Source organism: Bos indicus, chromosome 15 (genome assembly GCF_029378745.1).
Source record: "Bos indicus isolate NIAB-ARS_2022 breed Sahiwal x Tharparkar chromosome 15, NIAB-ARS_B.indTharparkar_mat_pri_1.0, whole genome shotgun sequence".
NCBI lineage: Eukaryota > Metazoa > Chordata > Mammalia > Artiodactyla > Bovidae > Bos > Bos indicus.
Window position 1 is genome coordinate 7169587 of NC_091774.1, and position 26015 is coordinate 7195601.

The following is a 26015-nucleotide window of genomic DNA, read 5'->3' on the forward strand; positions in this document are numbered from 1 at the left end:
AACTGTAAGTGAAGTTGTAATAGAATTAAGTGAAAACACAGAGCCTTTATGAGAATCAAGAAAGCTTTCATAGAGGTTATGTTTAAGCTTGGTCTTAAAGGAGTAGTAGGCCTCCAAGTATAAGGATCTTTGAGTCAAAAGGAACATTATGTTCTAAAGTACAAAGTAACAATGATACATAGTTAATGAGATTCTTGGCCTGAAAGGTGGAAAATGCAATGAGTGTGTATAAGCACACAAATGTCTTGGGAGTGTATATGTGTGCTTCTGTCATACAGGCTTAGGTAGGAAAAAATATACAAATATTTTTAGCTGAAATTATGTACTGAAAGAACACAGATATTTATGCTACCATAGCTAACTATCTGTATATTTTCTCTATATAACATATATATAATTATATACATACACTATAAGTAAGTAAATATCTGTATCTATATAACAACAAAGACATAAAAGCTTTCAAATTTCAAGAAAGCTGGCTAGTAACTGAACATCTGACTTTTTAGAGTAAGAAATACTAACATAATTTTAGCTACTGTGTTGAACATTTATAGTTGCCCAGGCCTTGTTCTATACTATAGGCACTATTATCATCACTATTTTTATAGATAAAAAAACTGAGGCACAGGCAAGGGTTAGTAACTTGCTCAAGGTCACAGAGCCAGTAAAGGGTGAAGATGAGATCCAGCTCAAACAGTCTCTAAAATCTAGAATTCTAGCTCTTACTCTATGCTAGTAATTTTCATTTTGATTTGACTGTGTCTCATAGAAAGATATCTTCCATTGTAACCTGTGATGCACATATAGTTTTGTGAACCATATTTACTCTTAAAATATACAGTGCCCTCTGGTAGTTTCTATTCTAGAACATTCTACAATTATATTTCATTAAAAATTTCTGGTTACTACTCATTAACTGATTTATAACCTGCTAATGAGTCATGATCAATAGTTTAAAAAACACTGTATTATGTTTATTCTAATATGGGGATGCTAAATATGTTAAATGCTGCTGCTGCTAAGTCACTTCAGTCGTGTCTGACTCTGTGCGACCCCATAGATGGCAGCCCACCAGGCTCCTCCGTCCCTGGGATTCTCCAGGCAAGAACACTGGAGTGGGTTGCCATTTCCTTCTCCCATGCATGAAAGTGAAGAGTGAAAGTGAAGTCGCTCAGTCGTGTCGGACTTTTAGCAACCCCATGGACTGCAGCCTACCAGGCTCCTCTGTCCATGGGATTTTCCAGGCAAGAGTACTGGAGTGGGGTGCCATTGCCTTCTCCATGTTAAATGCTAGATACGTTAAATGCTAGATATGTTAAATGTTAATAGCTTATAGTGAGATAATTTGGGTACCAATAAAGTTTTAATACTGTTTATTACGCTTGGATTGTCTTCTAAATCTTGAAAAGTCTCCATTTTTCTATTTTTGAACAGCTCTAAAAATATCTTAAATGAAAATTAACTTGGTTACATGACTGCTGTATCAATAATTTTTCTCTTCCTTCAGCCTGTTAATAAATCTTCTGGAGGCAAGATCTACCAATACTTTTGTACTTTCTTGATTTGTAGCATAATTATTTGCTTTTGATTGTTCTTTGTGTAGATGTTCAGTTTTGTGGATTATAGATTGATCCTAAGAACAGATGAAAATATATGCTTAAAACTGTTCATGTTTTGTTCAATTCACATACATGAACTTAAATACTATTTACTAATTAATATAATAGCTGAGAATATAGGTATTTTTGCAAAACTAATATAGTTTGTACTGGCATCTCTAGCCAAACCTCTTGTCCCATACGAAAATTCTAAATATGATAGAATTACTACCAAAACACAAAATAAAGCTACTAATCTTTAGGAAAGTATTACATATTTTAAAATCTGTAGTATTGTTAATTATAAACAAGGGGAAATTCTGGAGACATTCATGAAATTATAACTTTGGAAGAGATCTTAGATGTTAATTAGTTCAACCTCTTGCTCATAAACCTAAATCACTCAGAGGTGGACCGTCAACCTGTGCTTGAATGCTTAAGTGATGGGGAGCCACTTCTCCATGGGGTACCTTCCTCAATTGTTGGTGGTATTAGCTCAAATTCCTCCTTATGCTGAGCTGAAAACATTTTTGCACGTTTTACCCCTTCACTTAGTTCTGTTTCCTCCTTTTTTTACATAATAAACCTTCAAACATTTGTACAGAGCCTGCACATGTCTCTTTGGCTTAAGCTCCTTTAATTGGCCTTCAGACACAACCCCTCCTTCTACAGTTCTGGCTCACTCCAGTTTGTTTATATACAGCTCTTAAAACACATAGCCTAAAATAATGTAGACTATTGCAGTACTTCCAAAGATCTGGTTATTATCACCTAAAATTATATTAAGTTTCTAACAGATATAGTAAAGTTTTCTTTTTTGTTTGTTTAGTTTTGTCTTGATTTTTTCTTTTCTTAAAGAAAAATTGTCAAGATAGATATCTTGCTTCTGTTAAAAAAAAAAAGCCAAACTAAATAGATAGAAGCAAAATGCAAAAAAAAAAAAAAAAAAAAAGACCACACAAATCACAAATTGGCAGAAAATATATGCAATACATATAACTGATGTAGAATCCTAGAATATATTGATATAAGGAACTTCTATCAATAAGGAAGAAAAACTCAGAACCCAAGAGCAGACATTTCACAAAAAAGGAAATGCAAATTGTGCATAAAGATATGAAAAACGCTCAATTCATTAGTAACTAGGGCAATGCAAACTGTTATAATTAGACACCATTTCTCACCCATACTTTTGAAAATATTAAAAAGTTTGACTACTGGAGGTTTAGTGAGCATGTAGTAAAGGCACTCTTATTGCTTCAGAAAATAATTTGGCATTACCTGTGGCAGTATACTTAACCTGGGTGAAATACACATACCCAGCAACATGTGTATCAGCAGATGTACAAAACTGTTCCTAGAAGCACTATTCACAAAGGTGAGAAACTGAAAGACGCCAAACGGCCAGGAGTAGGAAAATGAAAAATTTCCATAGACTGTAATACAGCAATTTTAATGAAATGTAATACAAAACAAATACAAATGAAGTGCAGCTAAACTAATCAATAATAATGAATCCAAAACACAAAATTAATTGAAAAAAAGAAAATCATAGAAGTATATAGGTGAAATGGTTCTATTTATATGAGTTACAAAACTAAAGCAAAACTAAATAATATATTGTTTGAGATATATTTACATATGGTAAAATTATAAAGCAAAGCATGGAATCATTTACACAAGTCTATATAGTGTCATTTTGTAAGAGAGAAAGGGGATGTAATCAAGGAGAGGCATGTTGAGATTTCAACAATACCAGTGATTTTCTGTTTTTGAAATTGGGCATTGGGTTCTTTTATTATTAGTCTTTAACTTGTTCTTGTATATTATGTATATTATTTTGTATGTAAGATACACTTCACAATTGAGAGACTTAAAAAAGTATATTGAATGCAGAGAGGGAGGAATAAATTGGAAGATTGGGATGATAAATACACACAACTATATATAAAATAGATAACTGAAAAGGACCTATTGTATAGCACAGGGAACTCTGCTCAATATTTTGTAATGGCCTATGTGGGAAAATAATTTTAAAAGGAGTGAATATATGTATAACAGATTCATTTTGCTATATACCTGAAACTAAAACATTGTAAATCAACCATGCTCCAATTAAAAATTTTTTAAAATTGTATTGAATGCATATACATGACTATAGTTATCTCTACATAGTTTTTTAGTTTTGGTTTATCACTTCAACTGGTAAAGATGATTTTAAATCTTCATGCCATTATTCATTTGATTAATGACTTTGTTACTTTGTACTTTTGACAAACTGTATTAGATGAATGTACTATTTTAAAAATGTGTATCACTGAAAAATTTGTGGTTATTCAGAGTTTTAAAAATTAATTTATACTCTTCAGCTTTAGTGAAATATTGACAATATAACATATTTAAGTTTAAAGTATACAATGTGATTAGTAGGTAACATATATATTTCAAAATAATCACCACAATAAGATTATCTCCATCTTCTTACAGAGAGAGGTATTTTTGTTGTTTTTGTTTTTAATTATAAGCATAATAGCTAAGTAATTAACAGTAGAGATAACAGAGACAGAATGCCTGAATTTTAACCCTGGGTCTGCCATTAGTCCTAGTCATGTGGCTTACACAAGTTATTAGCCCTCTCACTGCTTCATTCTCCTCATTTATAAGATGGGAGTATTATTATTTACTCACTAAACTATTGAGAGAATTAAACTTGTTTCCACATGTAAAGTGCTTACAATATTGACTGGCACATAGTAAATGCTACCTAATTTATATCTAGAATAATTTGCTTCAGTATCTCTAATTACATTTCTGATCTCATGAAAACTAGATTTATTCTACGGTAAGAATAAATTCAGCTGCAATACAAAATTCTGGCTCTGCTTTGAACTACCTGTGTCATCTTGGGGTATATAATCTCCTTATGTGTATCAGTTTCCTCATCCATAAAGTATGGGAGCTAAGCTCAATTGTATCTTTGATCTTTTCTAGTAATCAAATTTTTGAATCCTTGAAGGTATTTTTAATACTCCCTGGAGAAGAAAACAAAGCATTCTTTTTGCAATCAGATTTCAAAGTATTTAGTATGTCAACATCATTTGGATTTTTAAAAAACTGAAGTACAGCTGCCTATAGAAACATGTGCAAATTGTAAGTATTCAGGTAGACATACCCAGATGGCAGACACCCAAGTCAAGAAATAGAACATTACCAGCACTGAAAAAGCTTTCCTTCTTACCTGTTTCCATATAACCCCATCCATGGTTTTACCTATTCTTCAACCTGATAGAAATGGAATATAATATGCATTTTTATGACTGGCTTCGTTTGTACGATATCCTGATGTGAGATTTAGTCATGTTACTGTTTCTTAGTAGTGGCTGATTCATTTTTTATTATGGTATTACACTGAATGAATAACTTTTACTTTACATATTATAGCACTGAAGAACATTTGAGATTATTCTAGATTATGGCTATAAAACTGCTATGAAAGTTCTGGTACATATCTTCTGTTTTACATATGAATGAATTTCACACACACACACACACACACACACATCTGCAGGTCTGGAATTGCTGAGTCATAGGATATGCATATATTCAAACTTTGTAGATGTGAGCTCCCAGGCATCACACATCCTTCTTAACAGCATTGTAGCGTAAAAATTTTAGCCCTTCAGATGTAATTTTATCTAATTATTTTAATATGAATTCTTCTGAAGACTGAGGTTGAAGTCTTTCATATGTTAATTTACTATTTGATAAGCCTAGTTTATGAAAAGCTAATTCAAATATACTGCCTTTAAAATAAATTGGTGTGATGGTTTTTTTGATATGTCACCTGTCTACAGTCCCCAGTTGTTCAATTAGGCACTAATGTATTCCTGTGAAGGTATTTTGTAGATATTATTAAAGTCTATTATCAGTTTGCTTTAAGTAATGGAGATTATCTTAGATAACCCATGTGAACTTGAGTCAATTAAGTCAAAGGCCTCACAGGTAAGTCTTTTTTGAGAGAATACAAAATTCTGCCTGTGAATGGCAAGTTTCATCTATTGCTATGAGTTTCTGCCCTTCTTCCTGGCCTGCCCTAAAAATTCTGTACTTGCTTAGATTCCCTGTTCCCCATATTTACGTAAGCCAATCTGTTGCAATAAACAATATATCTTACTGGTTCTGTTTTGTTGGTTCAAACATGACTCATATAACTACATTGTCTTTTTCTTATTGATCGTAGGAGTTCTTTATATATTTTGGACATGAACTCTCTGTTGGTATTATGCATTATAAATATATTCTTTCACTCTACAGTTTAATGGTGTTTTGGATGAAAAAGTTTCAGTCTTATTCTTAATGGTTAGTGTTTTTTATGTCTATATAAAAAATCTCTGCCCATCCCAAAGTCATAAGCACATTCCCTGTATTATCTTCTAGAAGCATTTCTTTTTCACTTTCCATATTCATATATACAGTTCACTTGGAACTGATTTTTGTGTATGGTGTGAGCTAAGAGTCATTTTACTAATTTCATAAAATCATTCAATTGACTCAGTACCATTTAATAAAAAGACAAGTACTTTCTCCCTGCTATGCAGTACCATCTTTGCCAAAAATCAAGCATTCAAATATGAGTCTGTTTTTAGACTGTATTTTATTCCACTGATGTAAAACACCTGGTGCAAAAAGCATATTGCAATCAGAAAGAAAAATGTAAATTAAATTACTAATTTTAGAAGTAAGGAAGTTATTGATGTTGACCCAGTCCAAAGTATGACAAAGGGAATGGGTACTTGAGGCAGAAAATCACTAGAAAATCACTAGTACAGAAAATCACTAGAGGTAAGAAAGGATTGAGAGAGATCAGGGTGTTGGATCGTTCGCTCACATGAATGCTGAGTCACCAGTATATTGGCAAAGACTTTTCCAATAAAGGAAGACTGTGAACTAGATATCAAAGTCATCTTCAGGGGAAAATGACTTGAAAGGTCAGAAGTTGGTACAGTTGAATGGCTTGGGTTTCATGGAATAGAGTTTTTACTGAAAGTTTTGCTGGAGAGTTTTGGATATGCTAACAGAGAGCAAGACACCATCCATAACTGTCAACTCTGGGTACACTGACTATGAGAATAAAAATGCCATAGCAAATAGTAGAGTAGAAAAAAATGAATATAAAAAAAAAAAAAAAAAAAAAAAAAAAAAAAAAGAAAAAAATGAATAGATGCTCACTGAACTATAATTCATGGGCTTTCCAGGTGGCACTAATGGTAAACAACCAGCCTGCCAACACAGGAGACATAAGAGATGTGGGTTTGATTCCTGGGTTGGGAATATCCCCTGGAATAGGAAATGACAACCCACTCCAGTATTTTTGCCTGGAGAATACCTGTGGATAGAGATCCTGTGGATAGACGATCCTGGCAGACTACAGCCAACGGGGTTGCAGATTCAGATACGAAATGACTTAGCCCTGAGAACTATAATTCAGTATTAACAAGGGGTTCACTTGAAATGTTTAATATTTAAAACAGTTTTAAACAATGTTTGAATGACTGAACATACAAAGTTTTGTTAGTATTATATTTTCTAAGTATAACTACAATAATAAGAAGTATAATATCATATATGAAACGAGTCGCCAGTCCAGGTTCGATGCACGATACTGGATGCTTGGGGCTGGTGCACTGGGACGACCCAGAGGGATGGTACGGGGAGGGAGGAGGGAGGAGGGATCAGGATGGGGAACACGTGTATACCTGTGGCAGATTCATGTTGATACAATACAAATACAAAACCAATACAATATTGTAAAGTTAAAAAATAAAAAAATAAAAAAAAAGAAGTATAGAAATAAACAACAAAACAGCATGGTACTGGCACAGAAACAGACACATAGATCAACTGAACAGAAGAGAGAGCCCAGAAATAAACCCACCCACTGTGGTCAATTAACCTATGACAACTAACCTTTTCTGCTTTTCAATAGAGAAAAGACAGTCTCCTCAATAAGTGGTGCTGGGACAACTGGACTGCTAAGTGTAAAAGAATGAAATCAGAATATTCTCTAACACAGTGTACAAAAATAAACTCAAAATGGATTAAAGATCTAAATATGACTGGAAATCATAAACTCCTAGAAGAAAATATAAGTGTAACACTCTGACAGAAATCATAGCAATATATTTTTCAAGATTTGTCTCCTAAAGCAAAGGAAATAAGAGAAAAAATAAAGAAAATCCAGTTAAACTTAAAAGCTTTTGTACAGCAAAGGAAACCATCAACTAAACAAAAAGACAACCTCATGAATAGGAGAAAATACTTGTAAATTATATGACCAATTGTTGTTGTTGTTCAATTGCACAGTCATGTCTGACTCTTTGTGATAAGGGGTTAATATCTAAAATATGTAAACAGCTCGGATAACTCAATAGCAAAAAAGTAAAATAAAATAAATAATCCTATTAAAAAAAAAAACACAGGCAAAAGACCTAAATAGACATTTCTCAAAAGAAGACACACAGATGGCTAACAGGCACACAAAAAGATGCTCAATATCACTAAGTTTTAGAGAAATGCAAATCAAAACTACAGTGAGGTACCATACCAGTCAAAGTGTTATCATTAAAAAGTCTACAAATAATAAATTCTGGAGAAGGTGTGGAGAAAAGGAACTCTCCTATACTGTAGGAATGTAAATTGGTGCAGTCACTATGGAAAAGGGCATGAAGCTTCCTCAACGAACTAAAAATAAGACTACTGTATGACCCAACAATTCCACTCCTTGACATATATATGATAAAAATGAAAACACTAATTTAAAAAGCTATGTGCACCTCAATGTTCATAGCAGCATTATGTGCAATAGCCAGGTTATGGAAGAAATGCAAGTGCCCATCAACAGATGAATGGATAAAGAAGATGTGGTACACACACACACACACAGAGGAATATTACTCAGCCATAAGAAGAATGAGATTCTTCCATTTGCAATAACATGGACAAACTTAGTATTATGCTTAGTGAATGAGGCAGACAGAGAATAAAAACAGTATTGTTATCACTGTCTTGCAGAATCTAAAAACTAAGACATATGAAAGTATATAACAAAACAGAAATGGACTCACAGTATAGAAAACAAGCCAAAAAAAAAAAAAAAAAAGAAAACAAGCCAGTGGTTACCAGTGAGAAGTGTAAAGGGGGAACAGGCAAGATAGAGGTATGGAATTAAGAGATACAAACTACTATGTAAAATATAGATAAGCAACAAGGATATATTGTACAGTACAGGAAAATATACCCATTGGCTTTTAATAACTTTAAATGAAGTATAATCTATAAAAATATTAAAGCACTGTGATGTATACTGGAAACTAATATGATATTGTACATCAACTATACTTCCATAAAAACAAAACAATGAACAAAAAGTATGGATATACACAACACTTTCAACATTTCTCTTTAAAAACATGGCTAAAAATATTAAACTTTTCCAGTATTTCTTATACAAAGGCCCCAACTTTGATTATATGTTAGAAAAATATTTGTTTCTCAGATTATATATACAATATATATTTTTTCTTTTATCAGAGAATGAGAATATAATTTTCATATGTTATATTTTTATATTTATGCTATTGGGAAATTATATTTCCTAATGCTTTTCCTGATCATCTCAGACATATGTTTTCTTAATGATTATATTTATTACATAGTTTTAGTAGAATAAGCATGGCACTTGGAATCATAGATATTTGGATGAAAATACTATTTTTGCTATTTATTGATAATAGCTCTTGACTTTTGGCAATTCTATTTCCTTCTTTGCAAAATGAGGTTTTAAAAAATACATATTTGTTAGGATTGCTGTGAGGCTTAAATGAGATAATATGTATAAAGCACTTACTACTATAATTGGCAAAGAGTAGAAATTCAAAACAGTTAACCATCATAATTTCCTTTAAAATATCAAATCTACATGATGCTTTCATTTTTTGGAAGTAGTGTGAAAACTAAAGTTACACTGTGAAGTGGCTGGATAAAAATAAAGCAAAACCTTTAGTGAGAGAAATACTATTTAAAAATCTAGTTTAAAACTAGAGTCTTTGCATTTAGCTTCCCATCTGCTAACATGGCCTGTGTCCATTCAGTTTAAGAAAAGTTTGGGTGCTTATTAAGTGCCAGGCATTGTTAAAATCTGGGGATAAGGTAAAGAAGTCAAAAAAATTCCCTTGTTCTTTTTTTTTTTTAATTTAATTTTATTTTTAAACTTTACATAATTGTATTAGTTTTGCCAAATATCAAAATGATATTTGTTCTTAAATATTTGTTCTTAAAATCTCATGGGCCAATTGAAGAAAGGTGTAAATATTAAATCTAAACTAACTCTCACTTTATATCTTAATATTTATTCATACCTTTGGGAAAAGAAAGAGTTGCTTTTCTGATTTTTTTCTCAAATCTTATGTATTTCTGACTAGTCATCTGATTTCTACTAGTAGAAAAATGTATGGGCCTGTAGTCCATTCCTTTAGAGGAAAGTAGCTCATGAAGAGTCAACAAGGCCCACTAAGGGCAATGGCATAACACAGAGAATTAATTTTCAAAAATGTTTAAAGGAATTCTATATTTTTTTCCTTCATATGAAACCTTCCATACATAGCCAATTAAAACAGAGCTGCCCCTCTTTTGGAAAGATAATTAGAGGGTTAGGCACACCTATTGTTGGCAAATAACAATTAAATTTAACAAATATTTTAAATAAGAATAAAGAAAAGTATTATAATCACATTTATTCACCTGTTTAGAATAATTTAAACAAATATTTTCCACTGTGCTTACTTTGACAGAAATTTTGACTATAACACTGCAGTAATAACAGAATGATATGGGATAAGAATCAAACCACATTTCTTGTCTTCCCTCTTTTAAACTAACAAGTCATGGGAAAAACAGAAGTTAGCAAAAGTTTCTAATTTTAGTTAAGCAAAGGTTGGGTCATTTGCTTAAAAGTGTTAGCTACTAGACAAAGATACAATATTATGGGTGATGTTATTTCTATAAGGCTGTTATTGTTCAATTTTAATATATTGTAAGGTACATTATCAAACCACAATAAGAAAAACTTCACATTTTACCTATAAAAATATATAAATTTATTCTTACCAGCAGCCTTTTCATTTTGACCCAGAATATTATGCTGTCTTTTCCACAAGGGAACCAGTTCTTCTCTAGTAGTTTTAAGAGTCACAGAGGGATGACTTTCTTCATATGTTGGACGTCTTTGGGGGCAATATAACATCCCATCTTGCGGGGCAACAGTTTGCCTGCCATGTGAATGATTTATTTTCGTTAACGTTTGGCACTCCGAAGAACAATACGGTAGAGCTGGCATCACAGTGACTAAGTCAGAACAGACATGAGGGAGTGGAAGACTACTTTCTTGATTCCACTGATTCAACTTGTATTCTGTTGGAAGCATATGTTTTGAATTAAAGTAGTTACATGTACTGATGTTTTGAGAATTTTCAGGCATTACAGACTGACACTGAGATGCTTGTACATTTTTACAACTTCTAATATTTAATTGAGATGTAGGAGGAGGATGAGGTACAATTAATTTACCCTGAGCCTGTACAAATGTGTTGGCTTTGCTCGCAGACTGTGGTCGAGTAACAGTGCCTTTTCTGTTCATACATACAAAGCCTGACTGGACTTTAGCAGATCTTGTTCTTCTAATGACTTTCGCTTCACTCCTTTGTGGATTAGTTTTCTGAGTTTTGGAACCACCACTCTTTACAGGGGATATACTTTCCTCCTCTGTGGAGTCTGGCCAGGCTTGTTTAGCAGTGTTATAACCTGAAGGTATAAAACAGTTCAAAGGCACATGGTCTGTTCCAGATCCTCCTAAAGCAGTGACATTTTCAGAGATAAAATCGTCCTTGGGCTCTTTTTTATTAGCAGAATCCACAGCAGAAGCAGGAATACTAGGCATGTTGCTGGCAGCACCACTTTTAGCTCGAATGTGGGATGGTTGAGACCACTGTTGAGATACTCTTTTTCTACTCTTTAGCAAATGACTATCTTCAGCATTTTTCCTTGTATTGCCAGTTTCATCAAACCATCTCAGTTTTTTAATAGTTTTTGGAGTTTCTGCACTTTTCCCTTTTTCTTTTGTTAATTCAATACTATCTCTGATATCTGCTGCTTTTTGATTTCCTAACTTAAAGCCTTGGTTTGTAACCAGTGCCTTAAAATAATCATGCTCGTATTTAGATTCTTTCTTTAAAATACTTTTAAGAAATCTCACACTATTCTTCTCACAAATATTGTATTTCATTTTCTTGTGCTGACTGACTAAGTCACAGTTAGAAATTATATTAGATAATGATTTTGATGCTTCATGTATTTTCTGTTTATCTTCTGAATCAGAGTTGTGAAGTATACAGGCTACTTGAAAATTATCTGAAAATGAAGACAACTCTTCCTCATTACAATTAGAATATTTTGTCTTTTCATCTTTAATGTCTTTCATTTCCCCTAACTTATCAGAACACTGTACTGGGTCAATTTCTTTTATGTGTATACTGCTCTTTGGTAAAGGCCTAGCTGATTGTGTATTCGATGGCAAAACTAAAGGTGTTGCCAAAGGTACAAATGAAGTAGGAACTGAAGTAGTTCTATTTTCTTGAGTCATTTCAGAATATTTCTCTTGGTCTGAAATTATTGTGATTTCCTGGGTTAGAGAATCTGGAGTGGCCCAGGCTTTGCTGAATTTAAATTTTGGGCTCTCAGTAACTAATGGTCTCTCCCTTTTGAATGCTCCAGAAGAGGAGTCAGTTGTCCTTATAACACTAGTTTCAGATGTGTTTTTGCTTTTTTTATCTTGTACAAATATGGATGGACTATGTAGAACAGCTACTGAATTATTAGCAGTATTTACGGCTCTTTCCTCAGTTCTACTCAGAGCAGATGGATTTTGTTCTTTACTATTAAAACATTTACTTGAATCAGGGAGAACATTAGGTTTACTAAAAATATCTGAGAAAATATTTGGATCATCTATATTTATAAGCCAATTATTTATGTGTTGAGTTTTAGAGAATGACAGTTTATCTTCATCAAAGCAGCTTAGATTAGTTGACTGCAGATTTGCTAATTTGAGAGAAATAGAATTCTGCTGCTGGACTGATGTGGAAGGCTCCTTATTAAGTGTTAAATATATTTCTTCACGTTCCCCAGCCTCAAGACTGTCTATACTTGAGAGGGTTTCAGAATTTATTATCTGATTAACTTCATCACGAAATTTCTGAAAGAAAAAAAAGAACATTGTTTTATAGCTTAGAAATTTTAAGTGTCAACAAAAATGATTCAACATACCACCATTACTTGGCACATAAAAGAGAGTAATATGACTACAGACAGTATAGGTATATAAATAATCCATATCCCTGGAGCAGTCCTCACAGTGAAAAAGAGGGAGCCAACAAAGACAATAAAATGTATTTGCCTTAGTTTCTTCACCTTAAAGTAACTACTCAATTATCCTAGCCATTAGTTATGGCTTAGAAAATAATTTTTGCTATTGCTGTTCCATTCAGAGAATAGTTTCCTGAAGGTTTCATAACAGCATGTGAAATTCTGAAACATAGTTATTTACAAAGGGTATTTTTTTTTTTCCTGAGACTTGGACTGGACTTGAATGAGGCTCTTAAAAGCCCTATGACTCTAATATGACTTTCCTATTGGTAAGGCTATACATTCTTATAAAAGTTAATCTCATGGTCTATAAAAATATAAGATGTTTATGAAAACATGCCTGGATCCTGCTGATTTAATACTTAGATGGAGTGCATGCACTGGTATTATTATTTTTAAATTCCCCAGGGAATTCTAATGTGGATTTAAGACTGAGAACTATTGATTTTAATGGCTCATTTTTGGAGATTTAGCACAGTAATAATTTCCATGAATTCTTTACAGTAAGAGTCTCATCATTACTTCAATGTAATCTAATGGAAATTATCAGTTTTTAATAAAATTTCATGATCACTTCAAAGTATTCTTGTTGTTCAGTCGCTCAGTCGTGTCCAATTTTTTGCCACCCCATGAACCGCAGCATGCCAGGCCTCCCTGTCCATCACCAACTCCCGGAGTTTGCTCAAACTCGTGTCCATTGAGTCAGTGATGCCATCCAACCATCTCATTCTCTGTTGTCCCCTTCTCCTTCTGCCTTTAATCTTTCCCAGCATCAGGTTCTTTTCTAATGAGTCAGTTCTTCGCATCAGGTGCCCAAAGTATTGGAGCTTCAGCTTCAGCACCAGTCCTTCCAAAGAATGTACAGGGTTGATTTCCTTAAGGATTGACTGGTTTGATCTCCTTGCAGTCCAAGGGACTCTCAAGAATCTTCTCCAGCACCACAGTTCAAAAGCATCACTTCTTTGGGGCTCAGCCTTCTTTGTAATCCAAATCTCACATCATACATGACTACTGGAGAAACCATAGGTTTGATTATATGGACCTATGTCAGCAAAGTGATGCCTTTGCTTTTTAATACACTATGTAGCTTTGTCATAGCTATTCCAAGATTGTTGTTGTTCAGTCATCAGTTGTTCCAACTCTGCAACTCCATGGACTGCAGCATGCCAGGCTGCTCTGTCCTTTGCCATCTCCTGGCACTTGCTCAAACTCATGTTCATTGAGTCAGTGATGCCATCCAACCATCTTGTCCTCTGTTGTCCCCTTCTCCTCCTACTTTTAATCTTTCCCAGCATCAGGGTCTTTTCTAATGAGTCGGCTCTTTGCCATCAGGAGGCCAAAGTATTGGAGCTTCAGTTTTAGTATCAGTCCTTCTAATGAACATTCACAATTGATTTCCTTTAGGATTTCCTGGTTTGATCTCCTTGCAGTCCAAGGAACTCTCAAGAGTCTTCTTTAGCACCACAGTTTAAAAGCATCAATTCTTCATCATTCAGCCTCCTTTATGGTTCAACTCTCACAAGCATACATGACTAATGGCAAAACCATAGCTTTGACCAGATGAACCTTAGTTGCCAAAATAATGTCTCTGCTTTTTAATATGCTGCCTAGGTTTGTCATAGGTTTCCTTCCAAAGAGAAAGCATCTTTCAATTTCGTGGCTGCAGTCACCATCTGTAGTGATTTTGGAGCCCAAGAAAATAAAGTCTGTCACTGTTTCCATTGTTTCCCCATCTATTTGCCATGAAGTGATGGGACTGGATGCCATGATCTTCGTTTTTTCAATGTTGCATTTTAAGCCAGCTTTTTCACTCTCCTCTTTCACCTTCATCGAGAGGCTCTTTAGTTCCTCTTTGTTTTCTGCCATAAGGGTAGTGTCATCTACATAACTGATTTTATTGATATTTCTCTCAGCAATCTTGATTCCAGCTTCCTCCAGCCCGGCATTTCCAATGATGTACCCTGCACAGAAGTTAAATAAGTAGGGTGACAATATACAGCCTTGACATACTCCTTTCCCAATTTGGAACCAGTCCTTGTTCCATGTCTGTTTCTAACTGTTCCTTCTTGACCTGCAAACAGGTTTCTCAGGAGGCAGGTAAGGTGCTCTGGTACTCCCATCTCTTCCAGAATTTTCCAGTTTGTTGTGATCTACACAGTCAAAGGCTTTAGTATAGTCAATGAAGCAGAAGTAGATGTTTTTCTGGAATTCTCTTGCTTTTTCTGTGATCGAACAGATGATGGCAATTTGATCCCTGGTTTATCTGTCTTTTCTAAATCCAGCTTGAACATCTAAAAGTTCGTGGTTCATGTATTGTTGAAGCCAGGCTTCCTTGGAAATTTGTGGTTGCAGTCACCATCTGCAGTGATGGTATAGTCAATGTTTATAACTATTTCTAATTTCACACATATAACACAGATATTTAAAAAGCATTAATCAGCATAACATATGTAGAAATAAATTTACACAAATTTTAGAAAATTTAAATATTCTGATATTAAACAAAAATTTAGTATTTTTTTTAGCCCTGAAAATAAACTGAGAAACCAAAGAAGTCAGTTACAGATTAAAAATATTTTAGTTTGTATAGTTAGTACTTATTGATATACTACTGTAAATGTTTTGCAAATGGTTTATTAGAGTTTGATATTACTAGCCTTTATTCCCTGCCTGTCACTTCCTTCAACCTTACTCGAACAAAGCAAAGCACAGCTCCTTCAGTGTCTGCTTTTGGAACAGTTATTTTAATTGATAATGAGGCTCCTAAAAGCTCTATGACTCTAACAAGAATTTCATCGAGACTGCATCTAATGAGATATAGAAATCTGGATTAGAAGGTCCTTTTAGACATAAGTATGATGTCTGTGGCTTTAACATTTCTCTTTGCCTAGGTCTGTGGTTGCTTCATTTCCCAAAGCACCTAAAAAGAAGTTCAGCAAACTCTTTTTTTAACTCAGAATTTTTCACTAAACCAAACTTTTTTTCTCAGAATTTTTCTTAGCACTAAAAAAAATGAAACATTGTGATCAGCTTCAAGCTTTGCTTGTAAGTTACTGATATAAATTGTACTAGACTTAACATTGGAGAAGGCAACGGCACCCCACTCCAGTACTCTTGCCTGGAATATCCCATGGACAGAGGAGCCTGGTAGGCTGCAGTCCATAGGGTCTCTAAGAGTTGGACACGACTGAGCGACTTCACTTTCACTTTTCACTTTCATGCCTTGGAGAAGGAAATGGCAACCTACTCCAGTGTTCTTGCCTGGAGAATCCCAGGGATGGGGGAGCCTGGTGGGCTGCTGTCTATGGGGTTGCACAGAATCAGACACGACTGAAGCAACTTAGCAGCAGTAGCAGTAGCAGCAGACTTAACATGCTTTGTCTTTTAATTTTTAAATCAACTGTATTGAGATATACTTATCTACAGTAAAATGCACTCATTTTTTGGTTGTTATTGTATGTTTATGGAGTAAAATTTCATAACATAGAAGTTGGCTTAAAGCTTAACATTCAGAAAACTAAGATTGTGGCATCTGGTCCCATCACTTTATGGCAAATAGATGGGGAAACAGTGGAAACAGCAGCTGACTTTATTTTGGGGGGCTCCAAAATCACTGCAGATGGTGACTGCAGCTGTGAAATTAAAAGATGCTTACTCCTTGGAAGGAAAGTTATGACCAACCTAGACAGGATATTAAAAAGCAGAGACATTACTTTGCCAACAAAAGTCCATCTAGGCAAGGCTATGGTTTTTCCAGTAGTCATGTATGGAAGTGAGAGTTGGACTATAAAGAAAGCTGAGCACTGAAGAATTGATGCTTTTGAACTGTGGTGTTGGAGAAGATTCTTGAGAGTCCCTTGGACTGCACGGAGATCCAACCGGTCCATCCTAAAGGAGATCAGTCCTGAGTGTTTACTGGAAGGACTGATGTTGAAGCTGAAACTCCAATACATTGGCCACCTGATGTGAAGAGCTGACTCATTTGAAAAGACCCTGATGCTTGGAAAGATTGAGGGTGGGAAAAGAAGGGGACGACAGAGGATGAGATGGCTGGATGGCATCACTGACTCAATGCACATGAGTTTGGGCAAACTTTGGGAGTTGGTGATGGACAGGGAGGCCTGGCGTGCTGCAGTCCATGGAGTCGCAGAGAGTCAGACACGACTGAGCCACTGAACTGAACTGAATGGAGTGAAACTAGTAATAATCAAATAATTTATTATTTTTAAATATAAAACGTATTTATTCACATCTTTGAGAAGTTACCATTTCTTCAAAAAATTTATGTACAAAATGCCAAGAAAAATTACAATAGCACCTTATTTCAAACCAAAAATACACACATGATGTATACAAACTTTAAAAAACAAAATACAAGCAATGTGAATATACATTATTTCAAAAATATTTCCAATGGTATAGCTACAACTTAAATTATGTTAAGAGAAATAAATAACAGTGTTACCTAATATATTTACATATTTGTGTCATATTTTTTTGATGTGGACTATTTAAAAAAATCTTTACTGAATTTTACAATATTGTTTTATATTTTGATTTTTTGGCCACGAGGCATGTGGTATCTTAGCTTCCTCATTAGGGACTGAACCTACACTCCTTCATAGGAAGGTGAAGTCTCTACCACTGGACCACCAGGGAGTCCCTAAATTATCATATTTTAAATGTATAGTTTGATAGGTTTTGACAAATTATTTACCCATAACTGTCATCCTGAAATCTTTAAGAACTTTCCATCTGTTGAATGGAGAAGGCAACAGCACCCCACTCCAGTACTCTTGCCTGGAAAATCCCATGGATGGAGGAGCCTGGTAGGCTGCAGTCCATGTGGTCGCTGAGAGTCAGACACGACTGAGCGACTTCACTTTGACTTTTCACTTTCATGAATTGGAGAAGGAAATGGCAACCCACTCCAGTATTCTTGACTACAGAATCCCAGGGATGGGGGAGCCTGGTGGGCTGCCGTCTATGGGGTCGCACAGAGTTGGTCACGACTGAAGCGACTTAGCAGCAGCAGCATCCTTTGAAATTTCCCTCATGCTTCTTTGTAGTAAATACCTACCCACCACTGACAACTACTAATCTGTTTGTTACTATATAGATCTGAGTTTTCATTTGATATCATTTTCATTCTGCCTGAAAGACTTTCCAGAGGATCTTTTATTGCAGATACTGTTGTGTTCAGCTGTTGCTCATTTGAATATGAATGCCTATTTGGCTTTCATATCAGAAGGACATTTCAGTTAAATATAGCTTATAGGTTGGTAGTTTTTTTTTTTACTTGTCAGAACTTTGAAAATGTTTCACTGTCTTCTGGCCTGAAATTAGTGTGGTTCATCTTACCTTTGTTAACTTGCATGTAATACATCTTTTACTCACTTTAGCTTAATTTAATTTTGATAAGGTTTTTTTGTGATGGGCTGTGTGCACATACATATGAGTGTATACTTACTTATCTTGGAGTTTGTTGAGCTTCTTTAATTTATGGATTTGCAGTTTCATCAAACTTGAAACATTCCCAGCCACTGTTTCTTTAAATGTTCCCTCTCCTCTTTGTGAGATTAATTAAATGAATGTTAGATTTAGATATTGTCCCTCATGTCACTAAGTTTTGTTAAATATATTTTTTCTGACTTTTTTCTCCCAGTGCTTCAGACGGGATGATTTCTGTCCACTGATCCTTTTGTCCATAGAGCCTTCATTGATAAGTCCAACTAGCATAATTTTAATTTCAGGTAATATGTTTTTCAGATCTAGAAATTCTATTTGGTTCCTCCAAAAATTTCATTCTCATTATGTTCACTTTTCTTTAATTCTCTGAACACATTTGTAAAAGTTACTTTAAACTCTTGCCTGATAATTATCTCTGTCATTTATGATTATATTGACTATTTTTTCTTCTGGTTATGGGTCATATAGCTTTCTGCTTTTTCATACCTAGTGAGTTCTGAGTGTTGGACATTGTGAACATTATGCTGTATGTCTAAATTTCAGTCTTCTTTAAAAGAGTGTTTCTTTTTTTGACAGGTAGTTAAAATACCTATGGATTTTTTCCGAGGCCTGTCAGGAGGATATGTCCAGGTAAAAAGCCTATGTGATCATAGGGCTTACCTCATTTGTTTCCCTTTATTCAAGACCATCTCTTATACTACCTGTTCTGCACAGTTTAAAAATAACTGTTTCATATATTTTATTCCGAATTATAGTTGTGTGTGGCAGGATGGCACTTCTTCATAGCCAGATGAAGTCTCCTGTTTTGCTTTTCTAGCCTTGCCACAATTGCTCAGTTACTGGATAAACTAGGCCAAGATTACAAATTTAATCTTGATATCAGCATACTGACAATCTTATAAATGTGGGCAATTACTCATAAAAAATAAAGTGCATGAACATTTCAGGAAGTTTAGTATGAAATCCATACTCATTTGTAGGAAAAACTGAAGTAAACACCATACTAGAGAGAAGAGAAACACCATTTCTAGCTAATTATGCCATTTATTTATCAAGAACTTAATAGCCACATGTATTATAATTTTTAATTTGTATTTTATAATCTAATCTATAATGATACTTAAGATACATTATACTTTCAAATAACTTTCATATTTTTCAAAAAATAACATTCATAAAGCATATTTTTCTATGTATGAGACGTGGAAAAAGAAGAATAGCAGCACAGAGAAAATTGGAGCAAAAAGCTATTAAAACCTTCTCTCATTAGTATCTGTGATGAATCTGTGCTGATTCATCCAAACATACCGTTGGCTGGTGTTATATATTTCTTTAGTGGATAACAATGCAAAAATGGGACAGAATTATTGCTAGATATTAAAATATTAATAATGTATTTAGAGTTTCATACTTGCAAACTGCTTAGATGCTGATCTTCTAGGAGTTTCTGCGTTTCCTCCAGTTTAAGCTGGAATGCATCTTTGTTAGTAGTCAAGTTTGCCTTGCTGTATTCCATTTCTTGACCACAATTGATTTTGGATATGAGATATTTCTGATGCTTATGATCATTTTTTGACAATGATGAAGGCAAGTCATTATCTATAGCTCTGTGAACCACACATAAAAAATGTTTAGTATACTTAAATAAAGTTAACATGCAAATGACATATCATGTAATATGTGTTTGTGTGTGTCCAGATAATCATATATAAGGATATTGGAGAAATATATAGATATATTAGAATGGGAATTTAAAGGAATCAATAATAGAATAAAAATGGATGTGGGATTATAGTGTCAATAAAGCATTCCATCTTCGTGTAGGAATGCCCAATTTTTCATGGCTTTGTTTATTAAATCCTATTCCTCTACTATTTGGGATAGATATTGAAGTAATTACTATAGATGTACAGAGTCAGTCCTCAGTTCTTTAAGAGCATCCCTATCTGGATAATAACATGCTGCACTACCCTTAGTTCTGAGTTGATATCATAGATGGTGCTATCCCTATAACCCTAATAGAGTTGGTTGAAGATTCAAGCAGTTAGAAAATATGAAAATTTCTTGTCAGGGTAGACTGGAATTTCCATCTAACTTTAATACGTTTGGAAACTTGGATTCCATCTAACTTTACTAGGTTTGGAAGATACTAACATATTTTTCTCAGTTGTACCACAAATATAAGCATGGTTTTCATGGCACAGAGGGGGCACCTTTAAAGCAGAGTCTATTTTTAGTGTGTTAAAGTGCCAGCTCCAAATTATCAGTGGATGATATCATCCTGTTTCAGAATTTTGCATCTTCTGGAAACTTACAGCATGTTACACTTCAGTATATGAACAAAGTGAAAATTAAAAAAAAAAAAAAAGGAAAATTTTTTTGGGGTGGGTGAGAGATGAAAGTATATCAAAAGCTGACTGCTATTGCATTAGGGCTGGCGGTATGAATCCCAAGGGTATTTATCCCCAATTCACTTGAATTATCCTCAATTCAATGAGGATTAAAATACTTTGAAAAGTGACTTGTGGCCACATGTGACATATATCTATCTCCAATACCCATATATATCTTTATTTGGACAGACTGGAATAGTCAAAGTCAATGATTACTAGATTCCTGACTATCCTTTTGCAACCACAGAGAGATTAAGGAGAGCAAAAAGGTATCTAAGTTCCTGAACACTGAGATTATGTTTCTCTTACATATTCCTTCCCTTTCAGTCACCCTTCCCAAATGAAGTATTGCTAAATCTACAGAAATATCTAATAAACTAAATTTATTTACCTTTTAAGTTGTCGTCTCTCAACTTTTTCTTCTCTATTTCTTTCTTGCTTCTCTTGCTTCTCTTCTCTTCTCTACTTGCTTCCCCCAGTGAGGAGGATTGAAGGAATGTATAGGAATAAAAGGAGATGGAGAGGCAGAAAGACAGGAAGAGTGAAGCACAGGGGGAAAGGAAGAAGAAATCATAAAAGAAGAAGAAACAGAAGGAATGGGAGAGGGGAAATCTAAATTTGCTGAAGGCAAATATGGAGAGGGAGATGAATACAAAGGAGAGGAAAAAAGAGGGATAGACAAAAGAGGTAAGAATGGAGAGGTAGTAGGGGAAGGTGAAGGAGAGGAGGAAAGAACAGATGAAGAGGAAGAAAGCTGTAGAGAGGATGAAGAAGAGGATATGGAATTAGAAGGTGAAGACAAAGAGGAGGATGGAGAATTACAGGGAGGCGGATTGGACAGAACTGACACAGATGGATGACCTACAAAGGCCTGGGGAAGATTTGACAGTGCTATGGTTTGTGGGACAGATTGCTGGACCGATGGAAAAGGATCTAACTGAGCAGGATGTTTAGGCAACGGAGTGACAGCAGAAAGAGTGGGGACTGTTTGATGAGGGGGATGACTGGCTAAACAGGAAGGCTTCAAAACAGGAAAACCTTCCAAAGGGGTTGGAGGAACAGTCAGTTGAGCTGGAAGGGAACGACGGACAAGGGCAGGCATTAGAGTTGTTGGGGTTGAATGCTGTGCTGGAAGAGAATGTTCGGATCTGAAAGTTTTATAAAACAACTTGCTCTGTGAGTCTGAATCAGGAATGACTGGTGAACCTCGGGGTGGGTGGGGTAAATGGTCAGGTGGGCCAGAAGGAATTGGGGTTGGCAGATGAGGGAACCTGCCAGGAAAGCTAGAAGTAACTGAAGCTGGTGGGCGAGGAAGATACTTGATCGGGTAGGATGGTAACGGGGCTGCTAAGAAGTTCTTTGGAAGAGCAGAGGGGACAGATGGATGGACAGGCTGGCAGGTGGAAGAAACGGTTGGATAGCTAGGAAGAATTTGGGAATGGTGGGATAGCAATGGGGCTCTGAAGGGAGATAGCTTATTAGGTAAGTGGGGATCAGGTGTGGAGGTAGCTGGACAGGCAGGAATGGATCTGCATAGGTGGAAAAGCATTTGAACAGGGAAGTAGAGAGACAGCCTTATTAAGATGGTTTTTCGCTGTATTGGGCTCCCTCTATGTTCATGCTATGCTTTGTTCTGAGGGTCCATGCATTACGTCCTTCTGATCAACCAGTGTCCTCTCATGAGTTGAGAAATGTACATAGGTTACTTATTCAGGTTCCCCTTTTCTCATTCCTTGCCCTTTAACAGTATTTTCACCTCTCAGAAGTCTGATAGTCATATAGATAATGAATATGGGCTAGAAAATCTGGTTGAAAGTGATGATACAAAGGGCAAATAGAGGTCAAACAGATCACTGCTCAGCTTTAGTCAGATTTCTCAGGGTAGGTAGCCTGTGGTTCAGGATCAACCGTCTCACCACAAATACATGGATATTGGAGATAGATATCTAACAACATTATCTTAAAGTATAAAAATATGGGGAAAATGTAGTTTCTTTTGCTCTATGTGTACGTCTACCAAAAGGGTCAAGTATATTATCTTTGTGATAAGGATTTGGTTGTGATGGAAGGCTTTTATTTTTATTAGTCATTTCTTATATCTCATTATTTCTTGAAGTAGTTTTTATTTTCATATGGACATGTGTCTTATTTTTCTTGAGGCTTAAGCACTGAATGCCTTCCATTTTTAATACAATTCTTCTCTCCTTTAGATTATCACATTACAGCATCTTAAATTATTTTTATCTACCACTAATATTTTCTACATTAGAACAATCATTTGTGAGTACAGATATATCTCCCCTTCTTTGGAAGGCCCCTGTTTCTTGGTATTACCTTATTGTTTAACACATTTTAGGTTTATATTGTACAGAAAATGTATTTTTAATGTGATAACCGCATATAAGTATTTGTAGCCTAATTACATTTTTAATCCTAGTACATATAAATATTTCTATGAACTTAACACCTGATCTTTAATATTCCAAGCTTTCACATTTGTAGTACAGCATCTTTATAGTTTATAAAGCATTTTCACATACATTATTTTAATACTGTCAGTTATCTGTGGAGAGCAGCTTAACTTTATAATAAGTAAACAAGGGTGTTCTCTCTATAAATTGTATACATTTGTTGTATTCCAAATACATAAAACTTATGTACGTGTATATAGAGATATAGACATCATGAAGTCATAGTAATAATAGTATATTACAACAATAACTGAAAACTATGTATTCTAGTTTAGAATGGAAATAATTTCTTGTAAAAGAAAATTGGTACAATGGTCCTAGCACAGATTTGGTATAACAATAACTACATGTTTGTTTGCTACAGTGAAATCAAAGTTGTCTGATGTGTTATCTCTTCTAAGACTTTAGAAAGTGTATACTGTTGAACAAAAATGTCTATCCTTTTATTCATTGTGCAAAAGTTTTTTTGATTGAAAATAGTTGATGTTATCAGGATAATAATACACAGAAAAATAAATCTAGTAGAGCAGAAAACCTGTATATAAAAATGCACATTACTTCTATACTAAATTACTGGAAATTTTTTATTCCTCTAAATTCCCCTGGACCCTAAACCCCCTCTAATTGTCTGTCATCTTCCTTTTTGAGACAAAAATTTCCAGTGAGTACTCTAAAATTACACTGTGTTCACTGCCTCAGCTTCCATTCGTTTCTTAATCTACTGCTGTCTGGCTTCTGTCTCTACCATTCCAATGTACTGCTTTTGCTAGTGATTAACTAATTGACCTAACTGCAAAAAGAGACACTTCTTGACCACTATCTTTCTTGACTTTAATTCCCTCGGTTTTCATATTATCATATGTTCCTGGATATTTTGTAACTTCTCTGGTTGTTCCTCCTCAGGCTCTTTCTTGAGCTCCTCTTTCTTTGCTTGGATATGCTAGATTTTTTGAGAGTTATGCAATCCTCTGCTTGTCTATCCATATTCTCTGTGTAATCTTATTCATATTGTCTGTGTGATCTTATCTGTATCTGTATGTAAGTGAAGGGTTAATCCATCCTCTGTGGACCAATTCAACTCTGGGTTAACTCTTTATCTCTGTCCCCTGGATTATTAGCAGAACTAGGAGTGTGTTTCAGGCACACAGATATAAAAAATGACCCTTCATGGATAAACTGTCTGTACTGACAGGACTGTGAGTAAGTCATAGGAAGGACTTATAGGAAGGACTGGTAGGAAGCTATAGCTTTGGGTTTCCCCAAGTGTGGTAATTCTTAAAACTGAACATATCGCTTGCATGGAAGCTATTCATATAGTCATTACAGGAAATATTGGCTCCTGTTTAGAACAGAGGATTTCTAACCCAGGTTGTCTGTGCATTGTGGGAAAAGGGGGATAGCAAAGATGAGCCCTTTAACTATTTCGCAGCATGCCATGAGGATTCCGCCTACTGAAGAATGTTGCCTGTTGGCATGCAGTGTTTTATGTCTTCTAATTGAGGTCAAACCTGGTCTACTGCAGTCATGAGTTTGAGTGTTCAGCTGAACCAAGACCACCACTAGTGGGTACTAAAGTGTTAGTCACTCAGTTGTGTCTGACTCTTTGTGACCCCATGCACTATAGCCCACCAGGCTCATCTGTCCATGGAATTCTCCAGGCAAGAATACTGGAGTGGGTTGCCATTCCCTTCTCTAGGGGACATTCCCAACCCATGGATCAAACCTGGGTATCCTGCACTGCAGGCAGATTCTTTACCATCTGAGCCACCAGGGACTGAACTATGGCTTTAACTTATCCATTCATTGACAACTATCATACCTACATTCATGGCCCAGACATCTTACCAATGAGAAATTGACTCCAGAATAGCTCATAAGTGTCTCAAACTCACAATTTGTCATCATCCTTCCAGTTACTCTCTCCCTTAAACCACTTTGTCCTGAACAGTCCTTATTTTGATAAATTGTTTCACTATCCATTAACTAACCAAATCCATTCTCCACAGTCATTCTTGATTCCTCCCATTCACCTTTTGGTTCTTAAAAAGTTACCAAATCATGTTGATTCTACCTACTAAGTAGGTCTTCATAAGTCATTGTTTTCATTAACTAAACTACCATTTTGTCTGATTTTTCGACCTTTAGTCTTACTATATTCTTCCTCATCCTGACAATATTCCTAAAATATAAATGTTATATGCTTGCTTAAAATCTCTCAGTAACTGCTTTTAGGACAAATTCCTTAACAAAGCTCTTCATGTCTTAATTCATGGCTTCCTTTCTAAACAACCTATCTGTCTACAATTTCTCAATGTACACATTAGTCAAAATAAATTACCACAGACTTATAGTTACCAGAAGGGAAGAGACAGATTGGGAGTTTGGGATTGACATGTATACGCTGCTATATTTAAAATAGATAACCAACAAAAATCTACTGTATAGCACAGGGAACACTGCTCAATATTCTGTAATAACCTAAATGGGGAAAGAATTTGAAAAATAGATACATGTATATATACATAACTGAATCACTTTGCAATATACCTGAAACTAACACAACACTGTTAATCAACTATGCTCCGATATAAAATAAAAATTAA

General features: G+C 34.9%; 1 protein-coding gene across 7 annotated transcripts in view; it reads right to left on the bottom strand.

The window, feature by feature from the left end:
* CEP126 (centrosomal protein 126) overlaps window positions 1–26015 on the bottom strand; it is a 139250-nt gene that overhangs the window by 44221 nt on the left and 69014 nt on the right. For 3 of the 7 annotated variants that reach the window (XM_070803324.1, XM_070803325.1, XM_070803323.1), the window contains exons 5-6: window positions 19960–20155; window positions 10767–12909 (exon numbers count right to left, since the gene is read on the bottom strand). In XM_070803324.1, the coding sequence (XP_070659425.1) occupies window positions 10767–12909; window positions 19960–20155 (2339 nt within the window). Of the gene's footprint in view, window positions 1–7568; window positions 7634–10766; window positions 12910–19959; window positions 20156–21332; window positions 22471–26015 lie in introns of all 7 variants that reach the window. The other 4 variants (XM_070803327.1, XM_070803329.1, XM_070803328.1 and 1 more) reach the window with 4 other exon arrangements.